Here is a 16,215-nt window from a genome sequence, read left to right on the forward strand (position 1 = left end):
AGCACTTTCCTGAACATACCTGCAGCGGATCAGAATGGTCATGGCTTCATTAGTTCATTGGATACCCTACACAGCCATTGAAGAAGCAGCTACCCGATTTCGTCTCTTTGTCGGCATCTACCATTGGTTGGAAATTTGAATGCACACCGCGTGAGAGAAAGTGAAGGGTGACTTCCATTTTCTATGGGAAGTTGGGAACCTTGCCTTTTCCAGGCTGTTACTCATTTGGATCCAACTGTGAACAGCTCAAATTTCATTCGAGTCCATGAGTTCTCGAATTCACTTCTCTCCTCTACTTGCTGCCAACCTTCTTGTATATAAATGTATAGACTTCCAATGCAGCTACAACAACTCAGTCTCACTGCAGATTTAGAGCAAACACCTTCCTTCAAGTTTAGCATATCCACTGTTTCTAGCTCTCATGGCTGCTTTTTCTTCCTCTTCCTTCACTGTTTCATTAGTGTTGGTGTCTGTCTTATTGGGCATTTCTTTAATGGCTGTCTCTGCAAGTAATTTCAACCAAGATTTCACTCTCACTTGGGGCGATGGTCGTGCCAAGATTCTCAACAATGGGGACCTTCTCACTCTGTCTCTTGACAAAGCTTCTGGCTCAGGTTTCCAATCCAATAATGAATATCTTTTTGGCAAGATTGATATGCAGCTCAAGCTCGTCCCTGGCAACTCAGCTGGAACTGTCACGGCCTATTATGTAAGCTCCAGTTGACTCCTCAGTACTTCAGTTTTCAATCTCTGTTCTCAAATGATTTCTAATTCAAAAGTGTTATTCTGTTGCAGTTATCTTCAAAAGGGGCATCATGGGATGAGATCGACTTTGAATTCTTGGGAAACCTCAGTGGAGATCCTTACATTCTTCACACTAACGTGTTCGGTCAAGGGAAAGGCAACAGAGAGCAGCAGTTCTATCTCTGGTTCGACCCAACTGCCGACTTCCACACCTACTCCATCCTCTGGAATCCCCAACGAATCATGTAAGCAATATATATGTAAACCTATCCAAGTCTGAAGTATCATCTCCAGTTTATTTCTTAATTTCTGATTTTCTGATCTCATCTCGATATTTTACTTTCAGATTCTCTGTTGATGGAACTCCCATTAGAGAATTCAAGAATTTAGAGTCGAAGGGTGTTCCCTTCCCAAAGAACCAACCCATGAGGATCTACTCAAGTCTCTGGAATGCAGATGACTGGGCTACCAGGGGTGGACTCATCAAAACAGACTGGACCCAAGCTCCATTCACAGCTTCCTACCGGAACTTCAATGCAGATGCCTGTGTTTGGTCTTCTGGGTCGTCTTCCTGCAACTCCAATTCACCTTCCTCTGCATCTGGTAACAGCTGGTACTCGCAAGAGCTGGATTCAACAAGCCAAGAAAGATTGACATGGGTTCAGAAGAACTACATGATCTACAACTACTGCACCGACACAAAACGCTTTCCTCAGGGCTTTCCTGCTGAATGTACCATCACCGCTTAATCTCATCGATCTCCATACACGCAGAGGCTCGAGAACCTACATGATCACTCAGTTATTAATTCATTCATTGATTTATTTATTTACTTTTTTTTTTTTTTTTTTTTTGGCCCTTTTGTAAAATCCATGTAACCAAATTCTTTTATTTGTTTATTGATTATATTTCCCACAACATAAACAAATTTTCTAAAGAAAAAATATTAGAAAAAAAACTTGTTTCTGCATACTATTTTGTATAAGAATATTTCATTGACTTTTTTTTTGGTAGAAGAAGATTTCATTAACATGCTTATGCAGTTATGCTTTTGATTTATTTTGACTTGTTTCTATTTTGTATGACCTTGCCCTCTAAGAGTATAGAAATTACAGTTCACTCCCTTATCACTTTATATTCCATTATAACGAATCAATATCATTTTCTATTTTAATGCCATTCAACATAAAGTTTCTCAATAGTCACTGTGTGTTTCTCTTTCTCATGGTATCGCTTGGTATCAGTGCAGGGGTTGTAGATCATATGGTTCTTTTGCACTCATTTGAGTTTATTTGAATCCATCTCTTGATACATCCAAGTGCTATTCTTGAAGACACATGAAGATGATGAATATCTACAAAAGCCAAATGCAACCATCAACTTTATAGTCTCTATAGAAAACTATGAAGAGAGCTACCAAAAGACTAAACTATCCTAGTAGCCCAATCATCTGCATTCCAAAACCTACCATAAAGTCACAGGTGGACCTAGGATTCAACACCGGAGGGGCTGAATAATAATTACAAAATTTTTAGTACTAATTTTTAGAAAGAAAACCTTATTGATAATAATTCAAAATTGATATTAGATTCTTAGAAAAACAAAAGCAAGTGAAACCCACAATACACATTTCTAGTGTCAATATCAATGGAACTTTTCAAAAAATGTTGCAGGTGTTAAAGAGTCTAAAATTCTAGATATAATACAACTCTCCTATTTTCTTGTGTTTTGAATTCTAGGGTAGAGTTTGTATTTTGTTGGGTTTGAATTTAAAATTTAAATTTGATTTGGTATATTAAAAACAGGAATTTTTTTTCAGATGGTTAGATTTAAAAAAAATTACTCAATAAGATTTAAATTTTTTTTTTTAAAAATAATTACCAAATCCCAATAGTTGACTTTCTTCACTTGAAACTTGATTTTAATTCCAGAAGCCACTCAACACTGCCAACTTGGGCAATCCCAGTGTCCCTGCCTCCATCCCTCCTTGGTTTACTTCTATTGCTTTCTCCACTTCTACAAAACCCAATAACCACTCACATATGTATATAGAACCCAACCCACCATGCAGACAAGTAATAGACAGACAAAACCAAGCCCTGAGCATCATGCGGAATCCTTGTTTTTTTTGTTGGGGGGCCTTTTTTTTTTTTAAAAAAAAAAAAAAACCCCAAAACAAAAACTCTCTCTCTTTTCCCCTCCCATTTTACCTTTAACACCTCCCCCCCCCCCCCCCCCTTTCTTTTCCCTTTTTCCTATAAGTCAAACCACTAATATCTACACACAGGGAAAGGGCAATAAGGAATGACAATTCTATCCATAGTTCGACCTAACAGAAGATTTTCAAAACTACTCTATTCTATGGATCTCTCTTCGCGTTGTGCAAGTGCAACCCTTTTCACATTTACGTCGAATTCACCCTTGAAAGCTAGCCTTGAGCAACATCTCATTTTTGATCTTGGTTTTCAATTTTTTCTTAGTTTCAATGTGGATGGAATACCTATCAGAAAATTCCAGAGGACAGAGTCATCTACTACTGGTGTCCTTACCTGAAGAACCAACCAATGAGACTTCATGGTGGAATTTGGAATGCTGATGATTGGGCTAGAAGGGGAGGCCTTGTGAAGACGAACTGGAGTCAAGCTCCCTTCACAGCTTCCTATAGAAACTATAAAGCTGATGGTTGTGTTTGGTCTTCTGGTAGCTCCTCATCATCTTCATGTGCTTCGTCCTCAAAGAATGACACTTGGATGTATCAAGAGATGGATTCAAGTAAACTCAAATGGGTGGAACAGAACTATATGATCTACAACTATTGCACTGATACCAAGCGATTCCCACAAGGGGTCTTCTTCCAGAGTTCTCTATCAATACCAACAGCTGATAAACCAGAGAAGGTTTCGTTACTACATTCTATTGTACCATGAGAAAGAGAAACACAAAGTGATCTTTGAGAGAACTTATGTTGAAGGGCATTAAATAAAAGATGAAATTGATTGATTATTCTGGAATATAAGAGATCATAAGCATGTCAATGAAATCTTCTTGTACAAAATAGTAAGTCAAAGCATGTTTTTTTGTGAGAATTTGTTTTCTGTCGTAGAAAATATAATCATATACTATGAAAAATAAAAGAATTTTGTTACATGGATTTTACAGAAGGAAAAAAATAAATGAATCAATGAATGAATAACAGAGTGATCGTGTCTATTCTCAAGCCTCTGCGTGTATGGAGATCGATGAGATTAAGCAGTGATGGTACATTCAGCAGGAAAGCCCTGAGGAAAGCGTTTCGCGTCGGTGCAGTAGTTGTAGATCATGTAGTTCTTCTGAACCCATGTCAATCTTTCTTGGCTGGTTGAATCCAGCTCTTGGGAGTACCAACTGTTACCAGATGCAGAGGAGGTAGAATTGGAGTTGCAGGAAGACGACCCAGAAGTCCAAACACAGGCATCTGCATTGAAGTTGCGATAGGAAGCTGTGAATGGAGCTTGGGTCCAGTCTGTTTTGATGAGCCCACCCCTCGTAGCCCAGTCATCTGCATTCCAGAGACTTGAGTAGATCCTCATGGGTTGGTTCTTTGGGAAGGGAACACCCTTGGACTCTAAATTCTTGAATTCTCTAATGGGAGTTCCATCAACAGAGAATCTGAAAGTAAAAAAAATATCGAAATGAGACCAGAACATCAGAAATTAAGAAATTAAACTGGAGATGATACTTCAGATTTGGATAGGTTTACATATATAATGCTTACATGATTCGTTGGGGATTCCAGAGGATGGAGTAGGTGTGGAAGTCGGCAGTTGGGTCGAACCAGAGATAGAACTGCTGCTCTCTGTTGCCTTTCCCTTGACCGAACACGTTAGTGTGAAGAATGTAAGGATCTCCACTGAGGTTTCCCAAGAATTCAAAGTCTATCTCATCCCATGATGCCCCTTTTGAAGATAACTGCAACAGAATACCACTTTTGAATTAGAAATCATTTGAGAACAGAGATGGAAAATTGAAGTGAGGAGTCAACCGGAGCTTACATAATAGGCTGTGACCGTTCCAGCTGAGTTGCCAGGGACGAGCTTGAGCTGCATATCAATCTTTCCAAACAGATATTCATTATTGGATTGAAAACCTGAGCCAGAAGCCTTGTCAAGAGACAGAGTGAGAAGGTCCCCATTGTTGAGAATCTTGGCACGACCGTCGCCCCAAGTGAGAGTGAAATCTTGGTTGAAATTACTTGCAGAGACAGCCATTAAAGAAATGCCCAATAAGACAGATACCAAAGTGAGGGAAGAGGAAGAAGAAATCGCCATGAGAGTTAGAATGAGTGGATATCCTGAAATGGGAGGAAAGGTGTTGGATATAAATCTGTAGTGAGACTTTGTTGTTGTGGTTGCAGTACAAGTCTATACATTTATATACAGAGGGTTGGGAGGGAGTAGAGGAGAGAAGTGAATTCGTGGAAGAGAAGAAAGGCAGTCGAAAGCTCATGGGCTCGTAAGTTGAGAGCGCAGCGAATGAAATTTGAGCTGTTCACAGTTGGATCAAATGAGTGACAGGCTGGAAAAGGCAAGGTTCGCATAGAAATTGGAAGTTACTCTTCGTTTTCCGAGTGAGACTTTGCGCTGCTGCCAACGGTAATGGTAGACGCCGACAAAGAGACGGAACTGGGGATTCGCTGCGAATATGTTCACGAAAGTGCACATGTTAAATTATTTGGTTTTCTTTCTTTTCTTTTTGTATATTCATAAATACCTCAATGATTGCCTCCCTGGTGTGAATCTACATGTATTTGGAACCGAATTTGCCATTACCAATCCACTACCTTGCATTTATCTTATTTTTTATTCTTTTTGGGTACTACGGTTCGTCATGTTTTTTTTTTGGTAATTCAGATCTTTATTGAATAGAAGAGCAGGGGTTATACAAAGCATCCTGATTACAAACATCAAGAAGTCAAGATTCAGATAATTGCCATACTGTCTGGCCTGCTAAGGACAGGGCATGCTGTGCTAGAGAATGTACTACTCTATTAGCATCCTTAATGATATGACCAAACTTTAAGTTGGTGAAAGCCTCTAAGAGGAATCGAATCTCCTCAATTATCTCCGAACCGGGGGAAAGAGTCGGGCATTAGCGGATGAATTAACGAAGGCAACCGACCACCTCACAATGAACAAAACCCTGCTAAGCTGCTACTGAAACTCCTTCCTTAACTGCAAGGCCTCTCCCATCCGTGCATAAGTGACATTATCATTTTGAGAAAAAGCAAAAATAGGGATACCTCGATGATCACGTATAATAACACCAAGACCTCCGAGTGAGCCAATTGGTAGGGCACAGAGATCTCAAATATGGAGCTTGCAGTGGTATCCATACTTCAGAAACCTTGATCTAATTAAGGTGATCACAGGAGGAGAACAATCCTGGGTGAGCTGCAGCAAACTGATTTTAGGATCTTTGAGCCTGTGCAAGTAACTCCTCAGAACTAGGCTGTTGGATTCCAAATGCGAGATCTTTGGTTCGTCAAGGTTACATTCTCATGGGATAGCTTTATATGTAGGACAAATAACTATTTTATATATACGGTGGGGTATTGAGTCTAGTTTTAAGGAGATTTAAACCATTGACATGTGAAGCATTGGTCTTTATCAACTGGGCCAATTCCTTGAAGTTACATGTATCAATGTTGCTTGGAATCCTCCATGACACATTTAGGAGAACAGCTTATTTCTGAGCATTTCTAATCCACTTTATCAATGTCAAAAGGTGGGATCATCTTCCCAAATTTTGGTGAAAAGGTGTGAGGAGTGTATAATCGAATAACAACCTTTGTATATTTTTTTTTGGGTAATTTTCATCTGACCCTGAGGTTTGGTTCAAGTCACTTTTGGTCCAGTTTAAGTTTTCTTTTACATATGGCTCCCCTGTAGTTTCAATAAATAATTAAATAAGGACAAACTCAACAGAAACCATTAATTTAATAATTTTGTGACAAAAATACCCTTGTTATTTTTTTGATTTAATTGTTTTAGTTTTTTTTTTCCTTTTAATAAACTTCTTTCTTTTCTTCAATCTACCAAAACAAAAAACAATTAAAAAAAAATTCTAGCAAATAACTCCATCTCCAAACGAAAGTGAATATGCAAGTTGAAGCTTGAAAGCTCCACCCTCTGCAATATCTCAAAACGAAGGCGAAATGTCAACAAACTATTCATTTGGCTCTTCATTTTTTGGACGTCTTGGTTTCGATCCTCGAGGTTTTGAATCTCCTCTTGAATCCTTTGTTCCATTTTGAAATTAGATTTGGAAGCAATGGCAGCAAATTCTTAGCAAATGTTTAGGTTTGAGATTTCAAGACCAAATTCTTAGCAAAGGTTTTGCAAGACCTTTGCAGCATTACGTTTCAAAGTCCTGGAAAACTTGGGATATCAAGTTTAGGAAGAGGAAGATGGACCAATTCTAGGATATCAAATTCGAAAACGGGGTATTCTGGTTATCGAGGCTGTTGATTCAACATGGGACCAAATCGCTGTTGATTGATCTCTCTTCTCTCCCATCTTCTGCTCCACGATTCTCTACGATCCTTAACAAAGCTTTTGATTTTGAATAAGTTTTTTTCTATTGGGATTAATGTTTTCCCTCTTTTGGATTTTGCTTTCCCTCATCGTTTGAGATTTTTTTTTGCTAAGGTTAATATTACCTTGGTTTTTCTTGCTTCCTTCATTGTTTTAAATTCTCAAGATGTTTATTTTTGAAGTTACTGGTTTGGTGATGAAGCTTATGTGGACTAGAGTTTCTGATCTAGGCACGGCCCGAATCAAGAGAAACCAGCTGTAGCATCTCTCTTTTTTTTTTTTTTTTTGGGTTTGCCAACCCAGTTATAAACCGTGGTCACCCCACGACACATGGTGGTGGGTGAGTCTCCGAGCGGGAATTTTCACCACAAGGATCGACACCGAAACCGCAAGTAACCAAGCCTACCATTTGGACCAACCCCCGAGGTAGCATTTATTTTTACTGCATTTTTTTCATTTTATCTCATTTTTTGGGTTGATTTTCTGAACTGGGCATCGTCCCTGAATTTGTTTGAGTTTTTTTTTAATTGTTTTTTGTTTTGGTAGATTGAATAAAAGAAAGTAACTTATTAAAAAGAAAGGGAAAAAAATAAAGCAATAAATTGGAATTAAAAAAACAACGGTATTTTCGTCAAAAAAATTATTAAACTAATGATTTTTGTTAAGCTTGTCCTTCTTTAATCATTTATTGAAACCACATGGGAGCCATATGCCAAAGAATACGTAAACTGAAATAAAAGTCACCTAGACCAGAGGGGTATAGATGAAAATTATTATTATTTTTTTCCCCTTCTGAAAAGGTAGTTCATTTATAGGATATTGTTGTAAATTATACAGGAATTTTAAAGTCTATAATGTAATTAACCAGCAGTATCATCCCGCGATAACACAAGGAGAGCCGTCCACAAGTGATTACAATTCAACTCCACCTCACCCAAGTATCTACAAAGCTGGCCAGAAAATTGGAACAGGCGTTGAGCTCGCGAGCTAGGCTGGATGTACAAGCACAAAACCTTTGTGACATCTCTCTGATGTTCTCTATTAATCGTAAAGAACCACGGAACTGCAAAATGAGTCATTGATAATTGAGATGGCACCGAGAGAGTCAGAGCACACTTGAGCACGCCATTTGATAATTGAGATGGGCACCGAGAGAGTCAAAGCACACTTGAGCATGCTGATGTCTTTTTGTCATCGCGATGGTCGATCGTTCCAATCGATTAATGTTGTCATCCTGAGCTGCACCGAGGATTATAAACTCAGGTCTCCATGTTTATTCCTCCCTATCACTCCGTAGCCACCTTGGCCATTAAAATGGATCGACACCCAGCCATCACTCATCGAGCGTAAGGGTGTCAATCGGTACGGTTTTGGTAATTCGGTACGGTACCAACTTTTGAGTAGCAAAAACCAAAACTGTATCGTACTGAATTTACACTGTACGGTACGGTTTCGGTATTTGCAAAAATAGTTCGGTATGGTTTCGGTATTAAATCGGTACAAAAAATGGTGTAAATACAGTACCTAGTGCGGTACAGTTTTAGTACGAATGAACTTATGCCATTTTTGTTATTAATTTATTAAAATCATAATGAAATTGCGGTCGACCAATCGATAGAATTTGATATTAACAGAGACAAAACAAATAAATCTAAGAAGATGAGTGAAGGATGAAACAAAAAACTGAAATACGAAATTAGGGATAGGGTAAAGGTAAAGTGTTTTAATTGCAAAATTACAATTTATATCCCTTAATTTGGTATGGTACTAATTTGGTACGGTTTTGGTACATATTGACAGTATGAGTACCTAAAACCGGAACCATACCGAATAAATTCAGTTTCGATACGTACCATACCGAATTTTGAATGGTATGGTATGGTGCGGTTTTAGACGGCGTAGTTCGGTACGGTTAGACGGTTTCGATATGCAATTGACATCCTTAATCAAGCGACTTCTCCCAACAAAGTCCCTTAAGAATAAGGTGATACAAAATTTACCTTAATCTACCCCCTCTGAAAGAATGTTTTGTTAATTGAATTGTCAACAATGGGCTTTATTAAGTTGGTAAATCTGTTTTGAGTATCATTCGCTGATAAACTGTATAAACAAAACTAAGTAGGTAGACTTGAGATATTAATGATTCACCATTGAAATGTCCCTGGACCCAACTCAGTTTAGTTGACCAAGAATTTTTAGAGCTACAGTTGAATCCATTGAGAAGATGGACTCTGCACCATATTTGCTGTTGTAGAATCCCCTAAAATCCTAACTCGATAAATCTTCATCTTAGGTTCATGAACTTGGAGTGCTAGTAGAAGGCAGCTATGGACCATCAAAGTCGAGGCCATGTGTCCAAAAATTGATCCCATGGATACGATGATGAAGGAGATGAAAGGGCCACCATTTTGGATTTTTAAAAAGAGAGAAAAGTCCACCTGAATATGTTAAAAAGGCATTTTTGTCATACACGGAAACCGAAGTAAGACGACTCCAATGCCAAGGTTAAGTATACCATTGAGTTAAGCATAATTAGAGGTTTCTACCCTGCAAAGCTCATCGGAAACTGCTTTTGAATGAAGAAGATATAGGGGCGGTTGATCAAACTAACTGATCGGCCTCTACCTAGAGAAGCGTATTTTCTGGTTTTCAAGTCTAGAAACCTAATCTTAATGTTCTTTAGCCTCATACATGAATTGTTTTCATATTCTTTGGAGGTTGAAAGGTTGGGAAAGGAAAAAAACTTGGGGTTTAGTGGAATCTTTGCATGATTGACGACGCCAAAGCGCTAATCACAATGATAATTGCGTGTTGAAGTAAGGAAACCTCTAAAACCCTCTCTGCAACCATTATTTTGAGGTATTTAAGATGATTGTATGCAATGATTGTAGTGGTTGTAGTAGTTGGTTGGATTTGAATGGTTGTTCATGTTTACCTTTAGGTCTTCCAACTTTAATGAGTGATGGATTGTGTTATTCATTTCATTTGAGACCAATTCATCATCTCACAGATGTCCGTGGGCAAGACTCTGTTAACTAAATTGGGACTTTTTAGTTGGAGACTTATTTGAGTGTTTGGAAGGTGTTTTTGAGATATTATTACTAATTCATTGAAGTCCTAAAAGTCCACATTAGTTTGGGTTTCGAAATAGAGCAAGAAGAGGCATTTTGGTTTGCAGCCATGGGGCAATCAATCGAGGCAAGCTGCCCGTGGTCGACCGGCTCTGACCAACCGGCCCTTGCTCGGGTGCATGGTTTTTGTCCAATTGATGTTTATTCTTGTCTCTAACTTGAACCTAATTTAATCTATCTACATATTTTCTAGAGTTCTTGTAGCTTGTTAATACTTTAAATTGTAGGTTTTCCTTGGAGTCTAGGAGATCATTTTGTCATTGAAAGATGATGAATACATTATCATGTATTTGTATATTTGATTAATTTTAATTATTGTTATTGCAAATGTTGTATATATTTTTATGAATTGTATGTGAGACTATGCACAGATAGAATGTAATATGATATTTTATGCTTATGTAATTATTCAATTCATTCAATTGATGATTGTGAAATTGATATGTTGGGAATTGGGTGGTAAATCATTACTTATATGTCAACTTGGAGTCGTGGGTTTACCCATTGCCCCTAATGCCTTTGCATTCATTTAGTCATTTATGTGCATTATATATAGGTATCTAGATGCATGACCAGATTACATTTTGCATGTTACTACCCATTCAACAAGAGTATTAAATCCAAATTACCCATCATAATAGTGGTTGGGTCCTGTGGACATCCAACAGAGGTATCAAGTCCATGAGAAGATATATACCCAATGTTATCATGCAATGATAATGTTGCATATATGGAAGGTTTGAGCTCGTAGTCGTTTAACATAGGTAACCAATCCGTGAGGAGAGACAAGAGCGTCCACCTAAGCATATGTACGACCATAGGGTTATGAAATATTAGTCCAACAGAGATAACTAGTTCGTGAAGAATAACATTCCTAGGTGGAGAATGATACACAGACCAAGATGACACTAGACATGAGGAAAGATATCCGGACTACATGTGGTAAAATATGAACTACATTTTCAAAAGAACAAAAAACTATTAGAATTGGTATTCAATTATACGCTCCTCACACCCTTTCACCTCAAATTTAGGAAGATGGTCCCACCTCTAAACATTGATCAAGTGGATTAGAAATGCTCAAAAGTAAGTCTGTTCTCCTAAATGTGTCATGGAAGACTCCAAACAAGGTCGTTATATATAAAATTAATGCGTTTGTTTGCAAAGATGGGGTGTGAAAAAAAAATATTTGGGTCCCATATGTAGTGGGATAAGGGAGAATGAAATGAAAGGGTTTTGTAGAAAAGTGATAGAGTGGGTCCCACTTTTTACTTTTCCCAACTTTCCCATAAAATTCCACAAAATATGTGGGGTGGGAAAGTTAGGCTGCCATATCAACAGACAAGAATCATTCAAGAAAACTTATCTCTCACTTTCCCACTCTAAACAACTAAACAATCTACCATTTTGGGATTTAAAGGAAAAGTAAAAAATCTACATTTTTTTCAAGAATTTTTCTCACCCCACCTTTATTCCAGCAAACAAACGCAGCCTAAAGAGTTGAATTATTTGACAAAGACCACCATGTCACATGTCAAGAGTTTAATATTCCATAAGACTTGACTCAATACCCCCACTTTATATAAAATAAGATAAATGCAACGTAGTGGATTGGTAATGGCAAATTCGGTTCCAATACATGTCGATGAGTTCACATCAGGGAGGCGGTCATTTAGTATTTTTTTTTTAATTCAACTTTTTGTTATTTTTTTGATAAGCTTTAATTAACTATTTACATATGAAGGAGAGGTATCTACGAATATATTAAAAGAAAAAAAAGAAAACCAAATAATTTAACCGTAGTAGTGCACTTTCCTGAACATACTTGCAGCGAATCAGCCAGTGAAGAAGCAGATCCCCAGTTTCTTCTCCTTTTTCGGCATCTGCCATTGGTTGGAAGGCACCCCGCGTAATGGAAATTGGAAAACGAAGGGTACCTTCCAATTTCTATGAGAACCTTGCCTTTTCCAGGCTGTTACTCATTTGGATCCAGCTGCGAACAGCTCAAATTTCATTCGCTGCGCTCTCAACTTATGAGCCCATGAATTTTCTACCGCCTTTTTTCCTTCCCTTCCAGGAATTCAATTCTCTCCTCTACTCCCTGCCAACCCTCTTGTATATAAATGCATAGACTTGCACTGCAACCACAACAACAAAGACTCACTACAGATTTAGGGCAAACACCTCTCCTCCCATTTCAGGATATCCACTCATTGTAGCTCACATGGCGATTTCTTCTTCCTCTTCCTTCACTGTTTCATTAGTGTCGGTGTCTGTCTTATTGGGCATCTCTTTAATGGCGGTCTCTGCAAGTAATTTCAACCAAGATTTCACTCTCACTTGGGGCGATGGTCGTGCCAAGATTCTCAACAATGGGGACCTTCTCACTCTGTCTCTTGACAAAGCTTCTGGCTCAGGTTTTCAATCCAATAATGAATATCTGTTTGGGAAGATTGATATGCAGCTCAAGCTCGTCGCTGGCAACTCTGCTGGAACTGTCACTGCCTATTATGTAAGCTCCCGTTAACTCCTCTCTTAAATTTTCCATCTCTGTTCTAAAATGGTTTCTCATTCAAAAAGTGATATTCTGTTGCAGTTATCTTCAAAAGGGGCATCATGGGATGAGATTGATTTTGAATTCTTGGGAAACCTTAGTGGAGATCCTTACATTCTTCACACTAATGTGTTCAGTCAAGGGAAAGGCAACAGAGAGCAGCAGTTCCATCTCTGGTTCGACCCAACTGCTGACTTCCACACCTACTCCATCCTCTGGAATCCCCAACGAATCATGTAAGCATTGATCAAATCCACCCAGTTTTGAGTACCATCTCCAGTTTAATTTCTGATGTTCTGATCTCATTTGGATTTTTAATTTTTTCTTCTTTACTTTCAGCTTCTCTGTTGATGGAACTCCCATTAGAGAGTTCAAGAATTTAGAGTCCAAGGGTGTTCCCTTTCCAAAGAACCAACCCATGAGGATCTACTCAAGTCTCTGGAATGCAGATGACTGGGCTACGAGGGGTGGGCTCATCAAAACAGACTGGACCCAAGCTCCATTCACAGCTTCCTATAGCAACTTCAATGCAGATGCCTGTGTTTGGTCTTCTGGGTCGTCTTCTTGCAACTCGAATTCTCCGTCTTCTGCATCTGGTGACGGCTGGTACTCGCAAGAGCTGGATTCAACAAGCCAAGAAAGATTGACATGGGTTCAGAAGAACTACATGATCTACAACTACTGCACCGACGCAAAACGCTTTCCTCAGGGCTTTCCTGCTGAATGTACCATCACCGCTTAATCTCATCGATCTACATACACGCAGAGGCTTGAGAATAGACATGATCACTCTGTTATTCATTCATTGATTCATTTATTTTTTTCCTTCTGTAATATCAATGTGACAAAATTCTTTTATTTTTCTCCTTCTGTAAAATCAATGTGACAAAATTCTTTTATTTTTCGTAATGTATGATTATCTTTCCAACAACAGAAAACAAATTCTCACAAAAAAACATGCTTTGACGTAGTATTTTGTACAAGAAGATTTCATTGACATGCTTATGATCTCTTATATTCCAGCATAATCAATCAATTTCATCTTTTATTTTAATGCCATTCAACATAAGTTCTCACAATAATCACTGTGTTTCTCTTTCTCATGGTACAGTAGAATGTAGTAACGAAGCCTTCTCTGGTTCATCAGCTCTTGGTATTGATAGAGCACTCTGAAGGAAGACCTTGTGGGAATCGCTTGGTGTCAGTGCAATAGTTGTAGATCATATAGTTCTGTTGCACCCATTTGAGTTTACTTGAATCCATCTCTTGATACATCCAAGTGTTATTCTTTGAGGAAGAAGCACATGAAGATGATGAGGAGCTACCAGAAGACCAAACGCAACCATCAGCTTTATAGTTTCTATAGGAAGCTGTGAAGGGAGCTTGACTCCAGTTCGTCTTCACAAGGCCTCCCCTTGTAGCCCAATCATCTGCATTCCAAATGCTACCATACAGTCTCATTGGCTGGTCCTTTGGGTAAGGAACACCAGTAGATGACTCTGTGTTCTTGAATTCTCTGATAGGTATTCCATCTACAGAGAAACTAACAAAAAATTGAAAACGAAAACCTGAAATTAGTTAGTCTTTCTTGTTAAGGATGAATTCGACATAGATGCGAAAATGGTTGCACTTACACAATGTGAACAGGGTTCCATAGAATAGAATAGTTATGGAAGTCTTTAGTTGGGTCGAACCAGAGATAGAACTGTTGTTCCCTGTTGCCCTTCCCCTGTGTGTAGATATTAGTATGAACAACATAAGGATCTCCACTCAGATTTCCAAGGAATTCGAAGTCGAGCTCGTCATGGTTTGTACCTTGAGATGATAACTGCAACACAATCAATTAAGATTAACCACAAAGGTAGCTCTAGCTAAATGGAAATTGAAAGAGAAAGCTTGATAAACTCACATAGCAGGTGGTAACTGTGCCAGCTGAGTTACCAGGGACAAGTTTGATCTGCATATTAAATAAACCAAAAAGATATTGGGTTTTGGATTGAAAGCCTGAACCAGAGGACTTGTCCATAGACAAAGTGAGAAGTTCTCCATTGTTGAGTATTCTAGCTCGACCATCTCCCCAGGTGATGTCAGTGTCTTGGTAGAAATTACCATCAGCAGAAGCTGTGATAGATGTTAATAGTAGACAAACCAGCCACATTAATGAAGATGAGCAGCTAGTAAAGGAGAGACTAGAAGAGAGGGAAGACATTAAAGCTCGAGAGTACTAAATGGGTAAATAGTTGATTGACTTAGTGATGCTAAAGGTTGGTTTTGTCTGTGTATGTGTCTGCGTGTTGGGTTGTATATATAAGCTAGTGGATATTGGGTTTGGTAGAAGTGGAGAAAGCATTAGAAGTAAAACCAATGATGGATCGAAGCAGGTTGGATTGTGGAGTTTACTGGGGCGTGAGCTGGCAGCATTGGTGGCTTCTGGATCACGTTTCTAGAACTCGCGTGGTAAGTGAAGGATGTGAACGAAGCATAATAAGATGGCTTGGGAAGGGATTCCACTGGCAAGAAGCATAATATGTGGTTGTGAGGTGTGAATGAAACACAATTCTTTCTATCGCACTATGTGGTTGTGAGGTGTGAATGAAACACAATTCTTTCTATCGAGTGCGACCTATGCAAGCATTAGCCCTGTGCACTACCAGCGTAAGTACTAGCCCCGTCAGCGGAGCCCCAGGCCTAGTATAGTCCACAGAAACTGATATGAATCATGCCCAGGCCAAAAAGCACTCAACTGTCCAATGCAAGAAACAGAGGAGTAAAGGGGATTCAACCCTAGGACATAAGGTTTACCAAACCACTTGGGAATGAGTTTGGGACCACTAGACCACCACCCCCAGTTGTAAATAGATCAGATTTGATCAGTGACAATACTATATCGACATCCAATTATATTTAGACGAATTGAGATCAATATCTTATCTGTTTTTAGACATTTAGTTGTTTACAGACATTTGAATCTAGATAAGTCTTTATATAGATTCTTTTAAATAGATATAAATAAGATTGAATACAAGTTTTTGACTACATGTTGACAATTTTATTTGAGAGAGTTAAGTTTAAAATTTAAGAATTTAGCACCAGTTGATCGATTGGATGATAATAGGTCGAAAAATGGGTATACCATATTTGTATCCTTTTAGTAAGATACTCCTAACCCTAAATGAATACAAATTTGAATCCAGAAACATATGTGAATTATCAT

At 38.5% G+C, this 16,215-nt stretch overlaps 4 protein-coding genes and 1 pseudogene across 4 annotated transcripts; 3 read left to right on the forward strand and 2 right to left on the reverse strand.

The window, feature by feature from the left end:
• Positions 1-246: 246 nt before the first annotated feature.
• On the forward strand, positions 247-1,585 carry LOC149015431 (putative xyloglucan endotransglucosylase/hydrolase protein 23). The gene is made up of 3 exons (XM_089155042.1): positions 247-709; positions 796-989; positions 1,091-1,585. Exons 1-3 carry the CDS (start codon positions 422-424, stop codon positions 1,491-1,493), a joined length of 885 nt encoding a protein of 294 aa, XP_089011168.1. The 5' UTR covers positions 247-421; the 3' UTR covers positions 1,494-1,585.
• Positions 1,586-2,809: 1,224 nt separating this feature from the next.
• LOC149015432 (xyloglucan endotransglucosylase/hydrolase protein 22 pseudogene) lies at positions 2,810-3,671 on the forward strand (annotated as a pseudogene).
• LOC149015433 (putative xyloglucan endotransglucosylase/hydrolase protein 23) lies at positions 3,601-5,105 on the reverse strand. Its single transcript, XM_089154993.1, has 3 exons — positions 4,776-5,105; positions 4,499-4,692; positions 3,601-4,392 (listed from the first exon to the last, which is right to left on the reverse strand). The coding sequence occupies exons 1-3, from the start codon at positions 5,049-5,051 to the stop codon at positions 3,990-3,992; spliced, it is 873 nt and encodes a 290-aa protein (XP_089011119.1). The 5' UTR covers positions 5,052-5,105; the 3' UTR covers positions 3,601-3,989.
• Positions 5,106-12,337: 7,232 nt separating this feature from the next.
• LOC149015434 (putative xyloglucan endotransglucosylase/hydrolase protein 23) lies at positions 12,338-14,135 on the forward strand. The gene is made up of 3 exons (XM_089155122.1): positions 12,338-12,959; positions 13,044-13,237; positions 13,341-14,135. Exons 1-3 carry the CDS (start codon positions 12,672-12,674, stop codon positions 13,741-13,743), a joined length of 885 nt encoding a protein of 294 aa, XP_089011248.1. The 5' UTR covers positions 12,338-12,671; the 3' UTR covers positions 13,744-14,135.
• A 6-nt stretch (positions 14,136-14,141) lies between these two features.
• LOC149015435 (xyloglucan endotransglucosylase/hydrolase protein 22-like) lies at positions 14,142-15,264 on the reverse strand. Its single transcript, XM_089155120.1, has 3 exons — positions 14,911-15,264; positions 14,636-14,829; positions 14,142-14,544 (listed from the first exon to the last, which is right to left on the reverse strand). The coding sequence occupies exons 1-3, from the start codon at positions 15,208-15,210 to the stop codon at positions 14,145-14,147; spliced, it is 894 nt and encodes a 297-aa protein (XP_089011246.1). The 5' UTR covers positions 15,211-15,264; the 3' UTR covers positions 14,142-14,144.
• Between the last annotated feature and the right edge of the window lie 951 nt (positions 15,265-16,215).

The sequence above is a fragment of the Hakea prostrata genome, chromosome 5 (assembly GCF_041222555.1).
Source record: "Hakea prostrata isolate BN-2017 chromosome 5, UWA_Hpros_2, whole genome shotgun sequence".
Taxonomy (NCBI): domain Eukaryota; kingdom Viridiplantae; phylum Streptophyta; class Magnoliopsida; order Proteales; family Proteaceae; genus Hakea; species Hakea prostrata.